This window comes from Wyeomyia smithii, chromosome 3 (genome assembly GCF_029784165.1).
Source record: "Wyeomyia smithii strain HCP4-BCI-WySm-NY-G18 chromosome 3, ASM2978416v1, whole genome shotgun sequence".
Classification (NCBI taxonomy): domain Eukaryota; kingdom Metazoa; phylum Arthropoda; class Insecta; order Diptera; family Culicidae; genus Wyeomyia; species Wyeomyia smithii.
Window position 1 is genome coordinate 51,775,124 of NC_073696.1, and position 19,787 is coordinate 51,794,910.

The 19,787-nt window shown below is 37.0% G+C and overlaps 2 protein-coding genes across 6 annotated transcripts in view; one reads left to right on the forward strand and one right to left on the reverse strand.

The window, feature by feature from the left end:
- The window catches only part of LOC129726837 (abhydrolase domain-containing protein 2), a 28,876-nt gene extending 19,888 nt beyond the window's left edge, over positions 1 to 8,988 (forward strand). Inside the window, exons 4-7 of one of the 2 annotated variants that reach the window (XR_008728421.1) lie at positions 6,435 to 6,615; positions 6,681 to 7,030; positions 7,089 to 7,690; positions 7,748 to 8,988. Coding sequence is in view for 1 of the 2 variants with exons in the window: in XM_055683979.1 (XP_055539954.1) it covers positions 6,435 to 6,615; positions 6,681 to 7,030; positions 7,089 to 7,273 (716 nt within the window). In the remaining variant the exon portion in view is untranslated. Of the gene's footprint in view, positions 1 to 6,434; positions 6,616 to 6,680; positions 7,031 to 7,088 lie in introns of both variants that reach the window. The other variant, XM_055683979.1, reaches the window with a different exon arrangement.
- Positions 8,046 to 19,704, reverse strand: LOC129726839 (uncharacterized). 4 transcript variants are annotated; one of them, XM_055683982.1, is made up of 6 exons: positions 19,518 to 19,702; positions 19,343 to 19,463; positions 19,061 to 19,267; positions 10,651 to 10,776; positions 10,479 to 10,589; positions 8,046 to 10,419 (listed from the first exon to the last, which is right to left on the reverse strand). In XM_055683982.1, exons 1-6 carry the CDS (start codon positions 19,615 to 19,617, stop codon positions 9,966 to 9,968), a joined length of 1,119 nt encoding a protein of 372 aa, XP_055539957.1. In that variant the 5' UTR covers positions 19,618 to 19,702; the 3' UTR covers positions 8,046 to 9,965. The 4 variants fall into 4 exon arrangements, with proteins under 4 accessions (XP_055539957.1, XP_055539958.1, XP_055539956.1 ...); XM_055683983.1 differs by having other exon boundaries at positions 19,533 to 19,700; XM_055683981.1 differs by having other exon boundaries at positions 19,512 to 19,699.
- Positions 19,705 to 19,787: the final 83 nt, after the last annotated feature.

A 19,787-nucleotide genomic window follows, 5' to 3' on the forward strand; every position in this document is an offset into this window, starting at 1 on the left:
AATCAAAAGTATGATTATTATATATCATTTTGTTCCTTGGAATGTCCTTTACCCAGTGATGTATAGCTCTTCACTTCCAGGAACCAGCAGGCGTTGAAAAAAGTGACAATCAGTGTTGAGACGGTTTGCCTGTCTATCTCTTATGTCGAATTCGTTTTTACGGCAGGACTATCCCGTCCCGGACTACGCTTTGCAGCTGAAAAAAAAAACACTTTCCGAGCAGTTGCAATGGTGTGCGTAATACCAGAGGTAGCTGTCACTTTTGTTTTGGTCATTATCACCACTGTCTTTTATCGCGTTTGTGGTACTGTACAAAAAATTTGCCAATTTACTGAAAAATGACAAAATGACAAAATGAAATAAATAAAATTTAACCTGATGTTTGACACGCGAAGAACGATAATCAAAGCAAACCGATTTTGACACATTTTTTTTATTTTGACACATACGTGTGAATGTGTTGGTGTCTTCAAAACTGCACTCTGTTTCTTGCGCGTACTGTCCGGAACAGAAAAAGGGTAGTCCGGGATAGTCCGGAAAATGTAAAATAAAAAAACAGTGATAGGACAAAGTGTAGTCCGCGGGGTAGCTACACCGCAAAAACGAAAACGACATTAGTGATTGCATTGGAGTGTTCGGAATTCGAATCAAAACCGAGGTCTGAATTCTGGTTAATTCAATAAACAAAACATATTTGAATCTATATAAATAGCACTTGATAGCAACAGAAATAAAATAACCAACATGTTAAACTTTTAAGATCGTCGAGAAAACTCATTTTCCGTTGATTTTTTAGTGCAAGAAGTTACTTCATAGCTTAAGTGTTAGAAATTTGATGCAGTACGGTATATTCGTAGTTAAAATAGTGAGTACTTTAGTCTTTCATATTTTTTACGGATATTTACGATGTCCTTGTTTTCTAAAAAAAACAAATTTACTGTCTACAATTTTGCCTAAAACATGATACCCACCATTCAAACAAACCGTTGCACAGTGGCAGGTCTCTGAACAAAAGTTGGGAAAAAGCTAAAAGTGTTTTTACATGACTGGCAATTACATATTATTACAACTTGGGGTTGTGAACTCATTTCCATTATCACAAAATGTTGAGAATGATCAGATTTTTTTTTACTCCGATCATGCTCGAAAATTCTAATAGGGGAACTGTTCTCATATTCATCTCAACACCTATATTCATTTCATTGCTCTAATTTGCCCAATTTACCGAACAATTTTACTTTTTTTTTTGATGTAAAGGTGGTTTTAATTTTAACTTTGATTCAGTCGAGTAGTCGGAAGTTAGGAGCGATGAGAAGAGCGATACAAAAGCGATGAGAAGAATATAGGTGCTAAAATAAATATTGGGATGATTCCCTTACCTGCTTTTCATCGAAAAACTTTAGACTCGTATTTTTTTTTTTTTTTTTTTGATTCTTGGGGTACTCCTTTATGAATTAGGGTGGTCCAAAAATCGTCAAATTTCAATTTATTTTATTTTGAATTTTTTTTAGCTTTTGAGCCGTTTGACCAATTCAAGATCTTTCTGCGACAAGTTACAGGCCTCTTATGGAAAATTATAAGATCGTACGGTAGTTTATTTTAACGTCATTGGAAAGACGATATATTTTTCTCTCATCAATTCAATTTATCCTCTCTTTATACAGCTTGTAATACTGCAAGCGGTTCATAAATTTATATAAAAATACTTGAGACAACTGGAAAAGCTTCATGTATACATGTTCATCATTTTGTTTAAATATACGGGGCTGAATATTTTACAACTGACCACCATACGTCTCCATAGTTTTATTTTCAAAATATCTCCCTATGAGCAACGATGTGCAAAACGGAACCCAAAACTCTAAAAAGTACAATAAATATCCCATTGGTTGTTGGTTATCCGATCGTTCCGAACTGTTTTACAGATTGTACGGTAAAAATAAAATTAGAAATACATGTTTTTTGGTATCCCTGCAATATGTTTCACCTCAATTCAGGAATTAGTTGTATTTTTGGCAATTCTTGAAAAATTAACAAAAAGTACATATATTTCTCTTCAAAATTAAACTTGTTTTATTAGAATCGAATCAAAACTGAGGGAGTTACAGGTGTTTGAAGTAGGGGTGTGCGAAACTGGCTTTCCTGGTGTCGAAACGAAACGAAACGAAATTAACCCTTAATTTCGGTTTCGCCAAATTAGTCGAAACGAAATCAAGGTGGATTTCGAGTTCTCGAGACGAAACGAAATTGGTCTCTAAATTTCGCGAAATTTCGAAAAATAAAATAAATGTTTCTGAAACATAGCATTACAATGATTTGAAACGTTGGACCGTACGCTAACGAAGTACCCTTCAGCACCTGATCGCAAGGTGCTTACCTGGTCGACGAAGAGTAACGTAGGTATTCAGATATCGATAAACCGACAATGACGAGAAAATCAAAAATGTTGAAAACTAAAATCTTGATGCATATATCCATTTTTACAGATTATATTGCAGGTAATAGTAGCGCGATAGATACAAATGATCTAAAGGTCACACTCGAAATGTCTTTGTAAATAATAATTTAATAAACTTCTGAACTGATTCTTTTGATTTGAATGCAACTATGTTCAAAATAGTAATCCTTCTTTCATAACACTTTCATCATTCAAAATCCAAGTTTTGTCTTAGAGCTCGAACTGGAAAACATGAGATATGGTAGGTAGGTTTTCAACCATTCCTGTGAGTTTTGGTGTCCCTAGCAAAGATAACTTTTCCAAAGAGTTTTTCCCTATGCAAACGTAAAAGCGACAAATCCGATAAGCAATTCCTCGGCGGCCTTCTGATGCAATTCTGCATTCTCTAAAAGCAGCAAAATTCACAGGAATGGTTAAAAAGCTGTAAACCTTTTGAGCTTTAGGGCATTTTTTTCACTTTTGTCGACCAGTGTTATTGATTTTTTTTTAACACCGTTTAGTCAGACTAGACTAAGTGACATCTTCATCATTTCGAGGAAAACAAAATTTAAGCTAACTATTCTGTAAACTTTGAAGTTTTCAATATTTTTGCACATTTTTCAATATAACTTAAAATTACTTCTTAAAAATGTCCCAGTTTCAATATTTTTTGTCATTTTTGATTTGGCTTAAACTTTGCATAAACGTTTCTATAGGCTGAGAAGCTATTAAAAATGCTATTTTGGGAGGATTATTGTGATTATCAATATCTTCAGAGCCAAAAGTGTTTTGATCAGTGTGACGTCGAGGTTTAAGAAAACTGATTATTAGTTATTGCGCAAATTGTAAATAGAATTTTCAGTAATATCATTTTCTCAAAAACAAAAATAACAAATAGATAATGGTTGTTTAATTTTTAATAATATTTCATTGTCTTTAACAAATATAATAATTTCCTTACCTGAAAGTTATTTAAAATACGCAATTCTTTTGAGTATATTCAGTTGGTTTTCAATTTGTTGTTGAGTATCAAAATGAATAAAATTTGTTTAAGCAGTTTGATCATATACGATAAATTTTTCGCTTATAGTTATCATCTAGAAAAATATCATTTGATAATAAGTGAAACCTTACTTTTAGTGATTTTCAGGTATCGGATTTGTAATTTAGTTTTTTTTAAATTACAAAGTTTTTGAATGTCGAACAAAATATAAACATCTTTCTTTCTTCCTTCAGTTCACGAACATCCAGATCTTATATATTGTTTTAAGACCAAGACGTTGATTTTTTTACCGGTTGTTGAGTATTGAAATATACTTCCAGGAAAAATGTCATTAACCCCGACGCATTGCAAAATAGAACTATTATTCTAAAGAAGTAAATGCCATATAAGGCAAAGCCTGTTTAAAACCAAAAAAAATATTTTCTTCTTTCGGATAAATTTGAAATATGTTTCAAAAATTTGATTACAGTTAATTGCTGACAACTCGCAAACTTTCCGTGACACTTATTAATTATCAAGTCGTGTCAAATAAATTTATTAATTAAAAAATTACGAAAGCTTTGTCTTGACTTAGGGGAAATAATAAATTATAAGTCAGAAAAAAGACTACGTGGTCTATTCGTTAACCCCCACACCCCCCACGTGATTTTTCGTTGTCTTTTGACAACCCCTCCCCATCCTCCCCGTCTCCCCATATATAACGGCCTCATTGAAATCAGGCCCGGATTTAAGGGGGGGGGGGCGAAGAGGGTGAATGCCCCGGGCCTCCCGATTCAAGGGGCCCCCCTAATCCTGGGGTGACCTTTTTTTTTGCTCGTCACCTTTCAGAACGTTACCTCTAAATATTTTAAGAAAAGAGGGCCTCACAAACAAATTTGCCCCGGCCCCCCCACCGTTTAAATCCGGCCCTGTTTGAAACAAACAAAAATCATTTTTCTTTCAAACAATCAACAGTTAGAATGGAATTTTGTAATGCAACAAACAAATAGTTTTTTTTACTCAATTAAGTTATTCGTAATCATCCTCGTTCTTTTATTTCTCGTTCTTTCTAACCTTTTTTTTTCTTCTACCTTGTAAATTCGCCAAGTGCAAAGTCAGAATTACTTTTATGCTATAATCTGAACTTGTTTTTGACATTGTAAAATTTTGTGTCCCCTAAAAACAAGAGTAACATTTCTCAGTTATGTGTTCAACGAGAACGAACCATGTACTTTTTATTTATTCATTGATAAAGTATACTTTTTTGGTAACACGTTTAAAATTGTTTTGATAAGGTACCTGGCAGTTTTGAAACCTATGATGACTTTGAAGACAGCAGTCAGAGTGTTTTGAAACAATACTAAAAATTCAGGCAATTACAACTTTTTCTGCTTGACACATCGATCACTGCACACTATAAGGCATGATATCTGGTCAGCCTAGTGATAGCAATGAACTATCTGAAAAAAAAAAACACATTTAAATACACTACGGTGTGCGAAGAGGAGTCCTCTAACACAGAGAAATCCGAAAAAACGCTTGAAAATTTTTACAAGTCGAGTAGCATAGAACATTTGGCCTGTAAGATAGAGCTTCAGAGCTTTAGTTTTGACAGAAATTGCTATGCCCTCCTAAACGAAAGACAAAAAGTGATAGTTGTCTTTAACCTTGTGCGCTGCAAATATAACCACATTTTGATGTGCGTAAAAGATGCATAAAATTTATTCCTACAAACAAATTACTAGATACCTTGTAGCGCATTTGGACGGCTTCATATTTCTTGAATATGACTTCAGTGATGACATGAATTTTATGCTCTGCGTGAAAAAAAAAAAACTTCCCGCATGATGTTACGGTTTTGTCATTAAAAACAAAAATTACCGGCTGAGAGTTTATTCTTCTATGTCTGACTTTTATTAGTAAACCAGATATCTGTTGAGATATATTCAATTTATTTTTAGTCACAATGAGCACAAACCAAAATAATGTAATAATGTGCATCGGAAATTTTGTCCGAAATTTCGTAATCGTCGAAATTGGAAGATTAATTTCGCGAAATTTTAGGCGGAATTCATCGAAATTCAACGAAATTTTTCGGCAATTTCGCGAAACCGAAATTTCGCGAAACTTCGGGAAATTTCGAGTTTTGCGAAATTATACGAAATCATTCGAAATCTCGCACAGCCTTAGTTTGAAGTTAAGCTAACAATTATGATTTGAAACACGAAAATCATCTAAATTTAAAAGTGCGACCAGAAATCGATATCTCAACCAATTGTCATAAAACTTTGGGAAGAGGTTATTCACAGTTTGAGAATCTTTGGAGAAATGCAAAACATCAAAAATATTGACATGAAAAATCTAGTTTTTTTCCGGTCTCCAACCACTTCAAAATGACATTTTTAGCCCATCGGAATATTTGTGCAAATTTCAACCAGATCAATAACAATTTAAAAAAATAAATTGGGACATTTTGTATTGCATTTTGGTATTGCTCAAATGACTTATAGAAAAGTGAGCTTTATTATAACACTGAATTATCCATCAACTTTAGGCTAATCAAAGATTAGTCAAAGATTAGCCCTCTAGTGCCCAAGCTAATTTCTAGACGGGCTTCAGTAGAATCATTATAAACCCTTTTTAGGTATTTATGAAGCCCTTTAGCGGTTTAACTGAAGCCCGCCAAAAGGCGGCATTGGGCACTAGAGGGTTAATTATGTGCAACAGAAATAAGATTCAATAAAAAAGCAGCCGTTCCGCTTTACTATACAGCAACGATAAATTTATATATTTTTGTTTTGTGTTTCATTCTTCTCTAGTACACATTTTACCAACCAATTACCCGAATAAGTAATATCACAATTACTTAATTTCCAGCACACGCCTCTTACTACCCCTTGCGAATAGTTGATCTGTCAGAGCGACCTTCTTCGGCGTTTTGTGCTCTTTAATTGTAACAAATTGCTACAATTTCCTTCTCGCCATGTCATCACGTCATTTTCTTCTCTACGACAGGTCATACGGACGATTACTCGGCAATGATTAACAACCTGTTGAGGAAATATCCCACGACCAACATCGTTTCCGTTGGTTTCTCCCTGGGTGGCAATTTAATTTCGAAGTATTTGGGCGAAGCAGTGCGATCGAGCAACATAATCGGGGGCATTTCCATCTGCCAGGGCTACAATGCCGTCGTGTAAGTTTTTTTTAAAGACAGTTTGTCAATGCAATCACGTAGCTAACGTTATTTTTGCTCTTTAGGGCTACTCAATGGCTGCTCAAGTGGCAAAACTTTCATCGCTTCTATCTGTACGTTTTGACTGAAAATGTTAAAAGCATAATTATGAAGCACCGGCATGTGCTACTGGCGGACGACATCAAACAGCGACATCTGCTGAACGAACGGGAAATTGCGGCGGCAGCAACCCTGCCCGAGCTAGACGAGGCCTACACGCGACGAGTTCACAACTTCAAGACTGTGAAGGACATGTACAGCTGGAGCAGTTCGATTAACTATTTAGCTAATATCAAACGACCAATGGTATTCGTAAACGCCAGAGATGATCCGCTAGTTCCGGATGTTCTACTGAATCCTGTGAAGGAGTTCGCAAGTAAGTTAAACGTTTTAATTTGTAAAGAAAATTGTGTAAATAAATTAACTCGTTTTAGCTACACACAACCAGTCCCTCTACATCGAACTAGCAAACGGTGGCCACTTGGGCTTCTACGAGGGTGGTCTGATCTACCCGAATCCGGTTACCTGGCTCGATAGGGCTCTGGTAGCACTGATCGGCGGCATCGTAATGTCGCACAATGACATGCTGATAGCGAAACAAAGTGCTGCCATAATTTAAGATTCGCTAACATTCCCATCGCCAACGTCCAGCTACTACGACAACTACTTCAGTGGCAATCGTGTCACTAGATGGTTTCACCGGTGGCTTTCGCCTTTTCAGGCCATACCATCGACACCTTCTATAGGTGGCGTTTTGGTTGCGTTATTTAAACTGTGTCTCTCCACCATTTTGCGGCGGAAGACCGATTTTACCCCAACCGAAACCTCCACTGTCTCAACCCCAGCTCCAGCAACAGGTTAGTTTATGTTCTCCAATTTTTTTCATAATGTCTCAACAACTGCAAAACCCACTGGGATGCTTGGCGAAGGGAATGATGTTAAAACGAAACGGATTTTTCATCGTAGAGTAACAATAAGTTTGGACTTCAAACGACGCAACGTCGCTAAATTTTAATTCATTCACCGTTGATAGATTGTAGGTACTCTTTGTTGATTTTTGTAATCCGTTTTTCGAATCTGATTTTTATTGCAGAGATATACAGCTAAGTATTGTCGCGCTTTTGAGATAATTTACCGACTCGTGTTAGCACTCTGAGTTCCTTACACGTACGATAAATAAATGAATGGTAAAACCTTTGTTCGAAAAAGGTTTAAAAAAAATCAAATGAAAGATAAATTGTGATAAATGTAATTTATCTCTTAATTTGAGATAACAGAAAACAGTAATTGCAAACAAGGCATCAATATTTCGCTGTGACGCGCTTTAAAGTAACCGCAGCAGTAATTTTCATATCCAGTAAGCATATATTCGTGACCTAGTCCGAGTCCGAGTGTGCATACGCAAGCGTGAGGTGTGATTTGGCACAAAACGTTATCCTAAAATTCCAGTGTCTCAGAACTACACGGTACAAAAGGAAGCTGCAAAATAAGCGAAGCGTTCAAATTTATCGTCCGTTTTATTTATTATAAGGTTGACATATTACTGAAACAGTGCATAAAACAATATTATCATACAGTCAATATTTGATAAAGTTTGTTGCTTAACGCATATAGTTTCGTTGTATGCTTTCAAATGATTCGGTATCATTCGTTTTATCGATTAACTATTTTAAGATCAATTATGGTGCTTTCACAGGTACATGTCTATAGACAATAATAAATCTTGAATAGTACAAGCGGAGAGATTGCTCTGAAGGTAAAATTTCGAATTCGATAATTTTTAATTTTATATCTCTGGTCCTTGTCGAAAAGTCAAATAGTATAACGTTCCAACATTTTTAATGTGTTAACGATAATCCAACTTCTGTTTAAATTAACTTTCCCTAATTGAATGTAATCTTCATCAAATAAGATTTGGGATTTTTGAAGCAGCTTTCATGAATGCTATTGCTGAAACACCAACAAAACAGTTTTTTTTTTGTCATTTGTTCTTATATCCACTGCAGTACAAATAATATACTAGACTTTTTCGTTTTCTCAATCACACTTAACTGTTAGATGAAACTTGTACCACCGATACATTTTTATTTTCACTAAACGGTTCTCTGGCGATTGCAATGTAAATGATCGCAAAAAAATTGATGACAACTTCTGTAGAACATTTATGATTTTATTCATCAGAAAAAAACACGATTTAAGGTTCAACTGAATATATTTGAAATTTTTGGATAATTTCCTCGAAAGAATCCGACCGATCGAGAGAGAGAGAGAGAGAGAGAGAGAGAGAGAGAGAGAGAGAACAATGTGAAGCTTTTAGAAACACAGATTTCGATGCATTCAAGATTGCTGCTGTTAAGTTATTGTGACACAAACCATATTCAACTACTCGTCAGTGTTTTAATCTTAATTAATAACAACAACAAAACTATCTTTACTTTCTTCATAAGTTTTTCATTACAAGCGGATTAGCTCAAAGCTTCGCAAAAAATGTCTATATATTAACCAAAGTAAACATTATATTCACATGTCCTGTACCAGTTACTCCCAACAATGAATTTCGTGGTACACTTATAAGCAAGTTTCAATAATAATTTATATAGTTTGATCACACACAACCGTACCAGTGAAGACAAAATTCGAATGTTTCTTTACTAACAGAAATTCGAATTACTATTTCTTAGAATCATTATACCGAATAGAATGGATAGCAAAACAAGCCTTTTTTATCGAATTTAAAACGATATAAATGTTTGTATACCCGTTTACAACCTGTTTAGATAACTCAAGGCAGACTATATGTAACATAGATATTAGCAGCGCTGAATGTTCAGAATATCTTATTGACTGTTGGTTGTACATCTATTTAGTAAACGTGAAAAGAAAAATGCGAAATAGAAAATTTACAACATTCCAGTATTCGATGAACGGGCTGAAAAAAGGGACAGGAATTGTTAGCAAACGCACATGGAAAAAGTGGCATTTTACCAAAAATAAAACTGATTCAGTATAGTAAGCGTAGAGGTAGTGCACAGAGATGATACAAACGCGAAATGCATTTTTTGCAAACTAGCTTTTTATGGGATTGAGACGTAGCATAGAAAATTCCACAAAAGTGACAAACGAAGTGCTACGGTTTGAATAAAGCGATGAATAAGTTGTGTAAAATATTGTCTATGAAAATCATTCATGAAAAAAAAAACCAATCGATTGCTGGTGATATGTCACATTTCAATCAAATCACAACTTTTTGTTTCTCACCTTGATTATTACGTAACAAAAATTCGCTTAAATTTAGTCAAACAAAAAAATTTCTAGTAAACTAAACGAACGTAAGCGTTTTTCACACCATACATCAAAATAGCCAGCCACGGGAAAAAGCGATTCAGGAAATAAATGTTTAATTCCGTCTGACGGTTGAAGTACCATCGAACAAGGGCGTAGGAAAATAAAATTTCGTGAGCAACCATAATCATGTTCAGTGCATACCGACTATACCAGCCAAGCCGCTGGTACGCCGCCGAGGATCCGTCACGAGGTTCATCGTTCCAGTAGTAATGCCCAGCACAATTGGACAATCGTCTGGTGAAAAACAGAAACGCATCGTAGTTCAGCATAGTATTCAAGCACCACAAGCCCTCAATCATTGCCTTCGACATGTGGATGAAATCGTCACTAGGCGCCATCAGGGCTGGACGAATAACGTGCTCATTTAGAAGCTCCATCCGACGCTTCGTTGTCTCGACGCTGTCCGTACAAATGTTAAATCTATTAATAATTTGCAATCAATGTTTTAGCATCTTCAACTGCAAGTAAAGACAATTTACCGATCCTGAATACCAAGCATGTAACCAATAGTTCGCCAAAAGTGCACGATTCCTTCCATACCTTCTTCGTCATATTGAATGCCAAGCTTCGCGTGGTTTGTAACAACGTACCTAAATATGTAACAAAAAATCCTACTAATTTAACAAAAACGATTATCAGTTTATGAGCTACCCAAAGAAGCCGAACTGAGTGATGGCCATATCCTTCTGGGAAACCATCATCCTGGAATTGCTCGCATTCGCCTGTTTACTACTGACGGCATGCATTCGTCTAACATAGGCCAGAGTCTTCCAGCAGCTGTAAAAAGTGTTGCACAATATAAGTTATTAGGGGTCTTCACATCGAGCTCGTATACGAATACCCAGCCGTAAACTGTGTATCTTCTGTGATGCACACAACCGTGTGCGAACGGCTTTAATTAACGCCTCGAATAAAATACGATTTTATCCCTGCAAACCGAAGTGTTGATTATTTATAACAGTGAATATCCCACATTGGTGACCCCAACGTGCGGAAATCGGTGAAGGAATCAGAAGAAGCCACCTTCATTCCCCAAAAAAGGACGAAAATACGAAATCGCAAACCCAAGTATGATGACAGTTCTACAAGGTATGCTATTCACGTCGATGCATTAGTATTAGTGATCGTTATGAACTTTTTCCAATTTTGTATGAAATTTGAAATGATTTCGCGTTTTAAACTAAACTTATAAAACATACTTTACTGAAAAGTTATAGAAATGATGTTGAAACATGTTTTATTTGTGGGGAATACATAAACATGCTGCGGTTTAGGTAAAATATGCTGTTTTTCATCAATTTGCCGGTAACCTTTTTGCACTTTTCGTTATTTTCTTGTACTCTAAAAGCGCTTCTAAATAGAGTCGCTCATGTTTCATACAGTAACAAAAGTCATGAGCTATGACAATGACTAAGATTATGCTCCAAGTATTAGAAATATAGCATTTTTATATATTTTATTTCGACATATTGTCCCAATTTTTCACACTAAATCTAAATTAATATCAATTTCTAGTGTGTTTCAACTGGAGATTCACTCTCCAACCAAAAAAATCAGATTTAAAACAACATGAAACGAGAAATTTCCAAAAATGTTTTGAATTCCATACAAAACGCGAAATTTTTCATAAAGAGATTTGTTTGTGTGCGTGGATAGACAAAAATGTAGCATACCTTGTAGAACTGTCATCATACTTGGATCGCAAACAGTGTATTAGGACGCCATCTTTGAAACGAAAAAATGTCACAAAAAACGAGCCTCTGGTTTCAACTACCGCTGCAATATCGGTAAAACTGCCAGAATTTTGGAAAGCTGATCCATTAATGTGGTTCGCCCAGGCAGAGGCACAGTTTGCTCTCGCTGGGATAAATAACGGCCAAACGAAATTTTACCACATTTTGGCTAAGGTCGATTAGACTGTCCTGCGCCATATTTCTGACTTGGTGGCAAATCCTCCGAAAGAGCTGAAATACCAAGCCATTAAAGATCGATTAATTTCACGCTTCGAGCTTTCCGCGCGGGAAAAATTCGAGAAACTTCTTAATTCTTGCGACTTAGGCGACATGCGTCCTTCACATCTTCTCGCAAAAATGCAAGAACTTGCGGCGAATCTAAATGTAAACGAAGAGTTGATGAGAATGTTGTTTGTACAGCGCATGCCATCGAATATAAAAGGAGTCTTATCTATTTGTGAAGTTAGTTTGGAGAAACTTGCAGAAATGGCCGATAAAATGAGCGACACGGCAGGCCCACAGGTTGCGGCTGCATCACATACCGCACCACCATCGTACATGCAAGAGCTGGAAGCACAGATTGCCGCCCTTGCAGGGGAAATTCGACAATTGAAAATTGGTCCGAATCGCGAACGCAGTCGTTCTACCTCTCGTAGACGAAATGATGCGCAACCAGACATTTGTTGGTATCATCGCAAATTCCGAGCTGCTGCTCGACAGTGCCGTTCTCCATGTCGTTTCGCAAGCTCAAAAAACTAAAATCCGTTCTACCTCTTACGGCGGAGGTGGAAACGTTCCAAAACAGTAGCCGTTTAATTATTTTCGATCGGACAGCAAATAAACGCTTTCTTATAACGGAACTTCTGCACCGTGGAAACTACATGCATCTAACGGAAGCGTAATCAACACATTCGGAAGTCGGTTTGTTACCACTGACTTAGGCCTTCGACGGAGATTTGCTTGGAACTTTATCATTGCTGATGTGAGTATTGCTATAATCGGTGCTGACTTTCTAGCACATTTCGGAATTGTCGTCGATCTTAAACGTCATTGCTTAATCGATTCAATAACAAAACTTCATGCGTTAGGTAGTATAACTCAAAGCACGCTGTGTAGTGTCAGTACAATAGTCAAAGATCACCCTTTTCGTGATATACTGACAAAATATCGTGAAGTAACGGTTCCTTCCACACTTCGATCACAGGTTCAACACGACGTAACACATCATATCCAGACTAAAGGACCATCATTGTCATGCAAAGCCCGACGCCTGCCACCAGATAAGTTACAGGCTGCAAAAAACGAATTCGCGATCATGTCGGAGTTAGGAATATGTCGTCGCTCAAGCAGCTCTTGGGCAAGTCCGTTCCACTGTGTACCTAAAAAAAAAACGGTCAATGGAGATTCGTAGGCGATTACAGACGATTAAACGCTGTCACTGTGCCGGACCGATACCCAGTGCCCCACATTCACGATTTACTAAATGTGTTGCATGGCAAGTCTATTTTCACCACGTTGGATTTGGAACGAGCCTACCATCAAATTCCCGTGGAAGAAAAGGACATCGAAAAAACAGCAGTAATCACCCCTTTCGGTTTGTATGAATTCACGAAAGTGCAGTTTGGTCTATGTAATGCCTCACAGACCTTCCAGCGCTCCATGCACAAGATTATTGGTGATCTTGATTTTGTAATTGTTTTTGTTGACGATATCTGTATCGCTTCATCGTCAAACGAAGAGCATCGCAAACATTTGGAATGTGTGCTGGAACGATTACGGAAGAACGGTTTAGTAATCAACCTAGCAAAATGTCGATTCGCGCAACGAGAAATAGAGTTTTTGGGTTACCTTATCAACAGTAGTCTACGACCTCTTCCTGAGCGAGTACGGACCTTGGAAGAGTTCATACTACCAAGTACAGTAAAGGAACTTCGACGTTTTTTGGCGTTGGTAAATGGATACAAACGATTTATCCCACACGCTGCAGACCAGCAAATTGCCTTACAAAAACTGATACCCGGTAACCGAAAAAACGACTCACGAAAGCTTGACTGGAACGACGAGGCAAAGCAAGCCTTTGAAAACTGCAAACGGAGCATCAGCAATGCAACGTTGTTGCACTTTCCTGATCCGTCGAAAGGCCTTAGCCTAATGGTAGACGCGTCAAATACATCTGCCGGGGCGGTATTGCAGCAGTTAGTGAATGATGATTGACAACCGCTAGGTTTTTACTCACAGAAATTTTCGTCTGCTCAAAAGAAGTACTCCACATTCGGAAGAGAGCTAACAGCAATCAAAATGGCCGTGAAGTATTTCAGATATTTGATCGAAGAAAGAGCATTCACCATATTCACGGACCACCGAACGCTCACCCGTGCATTAGGTTCTACCAGCAACAATTACTTGCCACACGAGGAGCGCTATTTGCAATACATTTCGCAATTTACATCCGATATTCAATACGTCAGTGGTGCAAATAATACAACTGCAGATGCTCTGTCCCGTGTTGCCACCATCATTGCACCTTGTCCTTTGGATTTCGCGGGTATAGCTGCAGAGCAAACAGTCGACGAAGAATTACAAAGCTTACTACCGTTAGATTTCAACACGTACACCTCGACTTAGTTGGACCATTGCCAACATCAAATGGAAAGCGTTATATTCTAACAATGATCGATCGGTATACAAGGTGGCCTGAAGCAGTGCCATTGTCCGATATGACAGCAGAAACAGTGGCAAGTGCTTTTTGCAGTGAATGGGTGTCTCGGTTTGGTGTACCTGAAACAGTGACAACTGATCAAGGAAGGCAATTCGAATCGGAGCTTTTCAGGGAACTGAGCCATTTGTTAGGAGCAAAACGAACTAGAACCACAGCATACCATCCAGCAGCAAATGGAATGGTCGAACAGTTCCATAGAATGATGAAATCTTCCATTATGGCCGTTGACAACAAACACTGGTGTGATAATCTTCCCATGATTCTTCTGGGATTACGAGCCTCTTTCAAGGAAGACATGAAATGCTCGGCAGCAGAAATGGTGTATGGTCAGACGCTAAAGCTACCTGGAGAGTTTTTCAACGTGAAATTCGACGAAAATGTAGACCGCAGTGAGTTTGTTCGCTCACTTCGTTCTACCCTGCGACAACTGAAACCAGTTGGTGGAAGCAACCATTCAAAATCACAAGTTTTCATTCCAAAGAAGTTTAAAGACTGCAGTCATGTTTTTGTTCGTATTGATTCTGTTAAACGGCCACTTCAACCCCCGTATGAAGGGCCATTCGAGGTAGCCACCCGCACCGAAAAATTTTTTGACGTCATGATAAATGGAAAGCAAAAACGAATATCTATAGACAGAATAAAACCAGCGTTCATCCTGAGAGAAGAGATCCCTCAAGAAAACTCAAGCACAAGAGTTACACCTTCGGGACATCGCGTCAGATTCCTCGTGTAACTGGGGGGACCATGTGGTGCACACAACCGTGTGTGCACCCCTCGTTGAACAAGAGAAAGAGAGGAGAGAGCAGAAAAAGAGTTGTCTTAGAAACACGCGAACGGCTTTAATTAACGCCTCGAATAAAATACGATTTTATCCCTGCAAACCGAAGTGTTGATTATTTATAACAGTGAATATCCCACACTTCCATTACTCGTCAATGGAGGTGAGTATTTCTACGGCTGGGCATTTGTTTACGAGCTCGACATGAATACCCATATTATTTGTTGTCTGTTATTTATTTGTGAAATCATCTGACACAGAAATGATCTTAATGATATACTGAATCTATGTTACAATTATGTGCAATTACACTCAACATTTCTAAAAGCCTTTTAAGTGCCAGAGAGTCGTTTGAAGGCATCAATTGGAACTTCAAACTCGAAAGTAACGAAAATTTTTTTCTGGATTGATTCGATTCTAGCGAATCAGTTTACTGCTCCAGACCAGACTACCGAAGTCTCAAGGATAGAGCGCATAAGTGCACAGTAGAGCGATCAAAGACTGAGGATCCACTAAAAGTGTTTTATGAATAAATCCCAACTAACGGCCAGCCTTTGAGATTATTTCATTAAAGTGTGGACAAAGTGTGAGCGCGCAATCAAAGTTCACACCAAAATTACGGATGTAAGCTACCATTGCATTGCACAGTGGTCCAATAAGGCAAAAAGTGGAACTTAATTCCATAGCGCCTGTTATCTTCATCTTAGCTTAAAAGTGTCTTCGAACCAATTGTTGGTATGAATGACCCGCATAATCGCAAACTGTCAAAAAGTATGAAAAGTTTACCATACTAAAAATAAAAAAAATAACTTTTTTGTGTTAAGAGATAGAAGAATAGTTTGTTCAGCAAAGTTGTAGAAGATTCAAAAATATGAAACTTTGTTGAACAAATGAAAATCCTATCTTCTTTCGGTACAAAGTTATGAAGTATATCACATGGAACTTACTTAAAAGTTAGGTTTTTGTACTTGACTTTTGTTAGTTGCATTTTACACGAAAGTATTGTTCGGAGGAATTGTTAGGGCACACAAAACACACATTTTCGCTAAAGGTCATATATCTCCAGGACTTTTCCTTACGAAGGTATATCATATTTTAGCTTATTTTTTCGATAACTTCAAGAACGTATAGGTTGAAAAGGGGCAAGTGGAATCATGATATCAATACTTTTTCTTGAAGTTAAGCAGAAACACTATAAACTCCTTTAGGTTCCATTTGTCCCAATTCACCCATATTAGAGTACGGCGAGCATATGTTACAGTAGGTTTTCATATATCGAAAATACTAACTTTTTTGTGTTAAGAGATAGAGGAATGGTTAATTTGGCAAAGTTTTAGAGCGTGCAAAAATATGAATCTTTACTGAACAAACTAAATTCCTATCTTCATTGGGTACATAGTTAGAGAGTATTTTCTGTAAAATTTACTTAAAAATTAATTTTTTGCACTTAACTTTTGTTAGCTACTTTTTTCAAGAAAACGTTGTTCTAAAGAAGCATTTGGGCATACAAAACACACGTTTTTGTTGAAGACCACGAATCTCCAGGACTTTTCCTTATAAAGTTATAGCATGTTTTAGCTTATTTTTTCGATAAATTTAATAACGTAAAAAGTAAAAAGGGGCAAGTAGAATCATGATCTTAATACTTTTTCTCGAAGTTTAGCTCGAGTGCTCAAAACTGTTATAAGTTCCATCTGTTCCAATCCACCTAATCTTAATTCTATACGTTGTTAGTTATCGAAAAAATATGCTGAAATGTGCTATAACTTTGTAAAGAAAAGTCCTGGAGATGTGTGGTCTTCAACAAAAACGTGTGTATTGTATGCCCAAATGCTTCTTTAGAACAACGTTTCTTGTAAAATGTAGCTAACAAAAGTTAAGTGCAAAAAAATAATTTTTAAGTAACTTTAACAGAAAATACTCTGTAACTCTGTACCCAATGAAGATAGGAATTTTGTTTGTTCAGCAAATATTCATATTTTTGCACGTTCTAAAACTTTGCCGAATTAACCATTCCTCTATCTCCTAACACAAAAAAGTTAGTACTTTGGATATATGAAAACCTACTGTTACATATGCTCGCCGTACTCTAATATAGGTGGATTGGGACAAATGGAACCTAAAGGAGTTTATAGTACTTCAGCTTAACTTCAAGGAAAAGTATTGACATCATGATTCCACTTGCCCCTTTTCAACTCATACGTTCTTGAAGTTATCGAAAAAATAAGCTAAAATATGATATAACTTTGTAAGGAAAAGTTTTGGAGATATATGACCTTAGCGAAAATGTGTGTTTTGTGTGCCCTAACAATTCCTCCGAACAATACTTTCGTGTAAAATGCAACTAACAAAAGTTAAGTACAAAAAACTAACTTTTAAGTAAGTTCCATGTAATATACTTTATAACTTTATACCGAAAGAAGATAGGATTTTCATTTGTTCAACAAAGTTTCATGTTTTTGAATCTTCAACAACTTTGCTGAACAAACTATTCTTCTATCTCTTAACATAAAAAAGTTATTTTTTTAGTATAGAAAACTTTTCATACTTTTTGACAATTTGCGATTATGCGGGTCATTCATACAAACAACTGTTCTGAAAACACTTTTAAGCTAGGATGATGGTAAAAGGCGCTATGGAATTAAGTTACACTTTTTGCCTTATTGGACCACTGTGCATTGTACAATGTCAACAAACTCTTTGGCACCATCCCTCGAAGTCTGAAAGTTCCTGACAGTCTTATAACGCATTTATTTTCGCGAATATTTTCATATCATCTGCATAACTCAGATGTCACTAGAAGGGAGACTTCGTTGATGAAAAGCGTAAAAAGTAAAAGATTCAAATTACTCCCTTGTGGAACGCAGTAGAGGTTACAAGAGTATTCCGACTCTTCTATACTAATTTACACTTTAAGATTTCGGTCTATCAGGTATGATTTCATCCATTAGCAGTATTCTGGGGTCAAGTTTTCCGTTCCTGCCCTTCAGTATTCCTTGGTAGACTCAATCGAAGGCAGCTCTTAGAGCTGTATAAACAGTGTCTGCTTGTTCCCCGCCTCCCAGACGGCTCAAAAAAAATGAGACGAATCGACTCAGGTTCGTTGCTACAGATCTTTCAGGGAAGAAGCCATGCTGATTCAAGGATATGTATAAGAAGTTACAAGCAAAGAACGCTTAATGGACGATGATTTTGAGCACCTTCGAACAAGCACAGAGTGATGAAGTACCGTCCGATCCAGCATACCACGTATATTTCGGTTTTTTTTATTGCTTTTTCAAAAAGTTGATCGCTCATGTGAAATATATTCAGGTGTAAGAGATCACGCGGAGTGCGCTGCAATAGCACAGTTTATCTGTGCGTCTGAAGCGATGAGCGAATTAAACGTATTTTTGAAAAGCACAGCCCAAAGTTCGCATTCTCGCGTGTTGCAAATAATAATAATAATAATAATAAATAGCAATATTATGTTAATAACAATCCTAGACGCTATTTGACTGCTTGCTTTATTGCTTATTTTTCAAACACACAAATAAGCGGTTTGTTGAAGCACACCTCGTATAGATTTTGAAGACTTGATTAAGGACTTTTCTGAAGGGAAATGCGACAGTGCTTTACGCAGTTTTAAAATTTAAAAACTTCTACTACCTCAATGTATAACAACAAACGCTATCAAAAATAATTACTTGCAGTTTTCTTACCTTGTATTCTAATGTTTTAATGATTTTTTTTTTAAGAAAATGTGCTAACAAGCATGCTAACATTCCTAAAATCCCTTTAACAATTGATCTACACTGTCAGTGGGGTAAAATAAAACTAGACTATACTCACTCCGTTCCCGGTTTCAGCTCAGCATTGTACAGGTTAAGGGTGTGCAGAATTGTCAGCACGTAACGTTTATAGGCAGTAACCGTGGTCGACGACCTTCTGGTAAACATCAACACTTCCAGAATGGACGGTATAGCAAATACAACCAGTAAACCGCACAACGAAGAAAGGAACCCCGCGGCAATGTTATCTTTGAAAAATTTCTGACCACTAATCGATTGACGAATGAACACGAAAAAAATGCTATAAAATCATTGGCTTTATGAGCGATTTGTGTTTGTATACCGTTTAAATTTTGCCTCGTCATACCACGGCGGCAGCTGAATCTCATAACTATCGGGATCCGCATCGACTGGAACATTTGCAGCATCATTCAGCAGACTTTTGACATAACTCATCTCAGCGTCTAAAACAAATACATGAGTACAAAACAAACCACAGCTTTGATAATTACCTATACAGTTTTTGTAATTACCGCTGTCCAACTTTCGTTCCGAAGCATCACCATCGCTTCCTCTAGTACGCAACCTTGGCCCTGACGAGGATTGATTATGATCCATTCAGCTTGTGTGTTGGCACAATACTGAGTTTGAGAGAAGTAAAACAACAACAAAAATCAGACTGTATGTCTCCCTCTGCTGAATGTGTTTGTTGGGCAATTCCCCCAACAGCAAATGTGGGGAAGCATGTGAAGATTATTCGCGATTTTACTGTTTGGTGTGTATAGGCC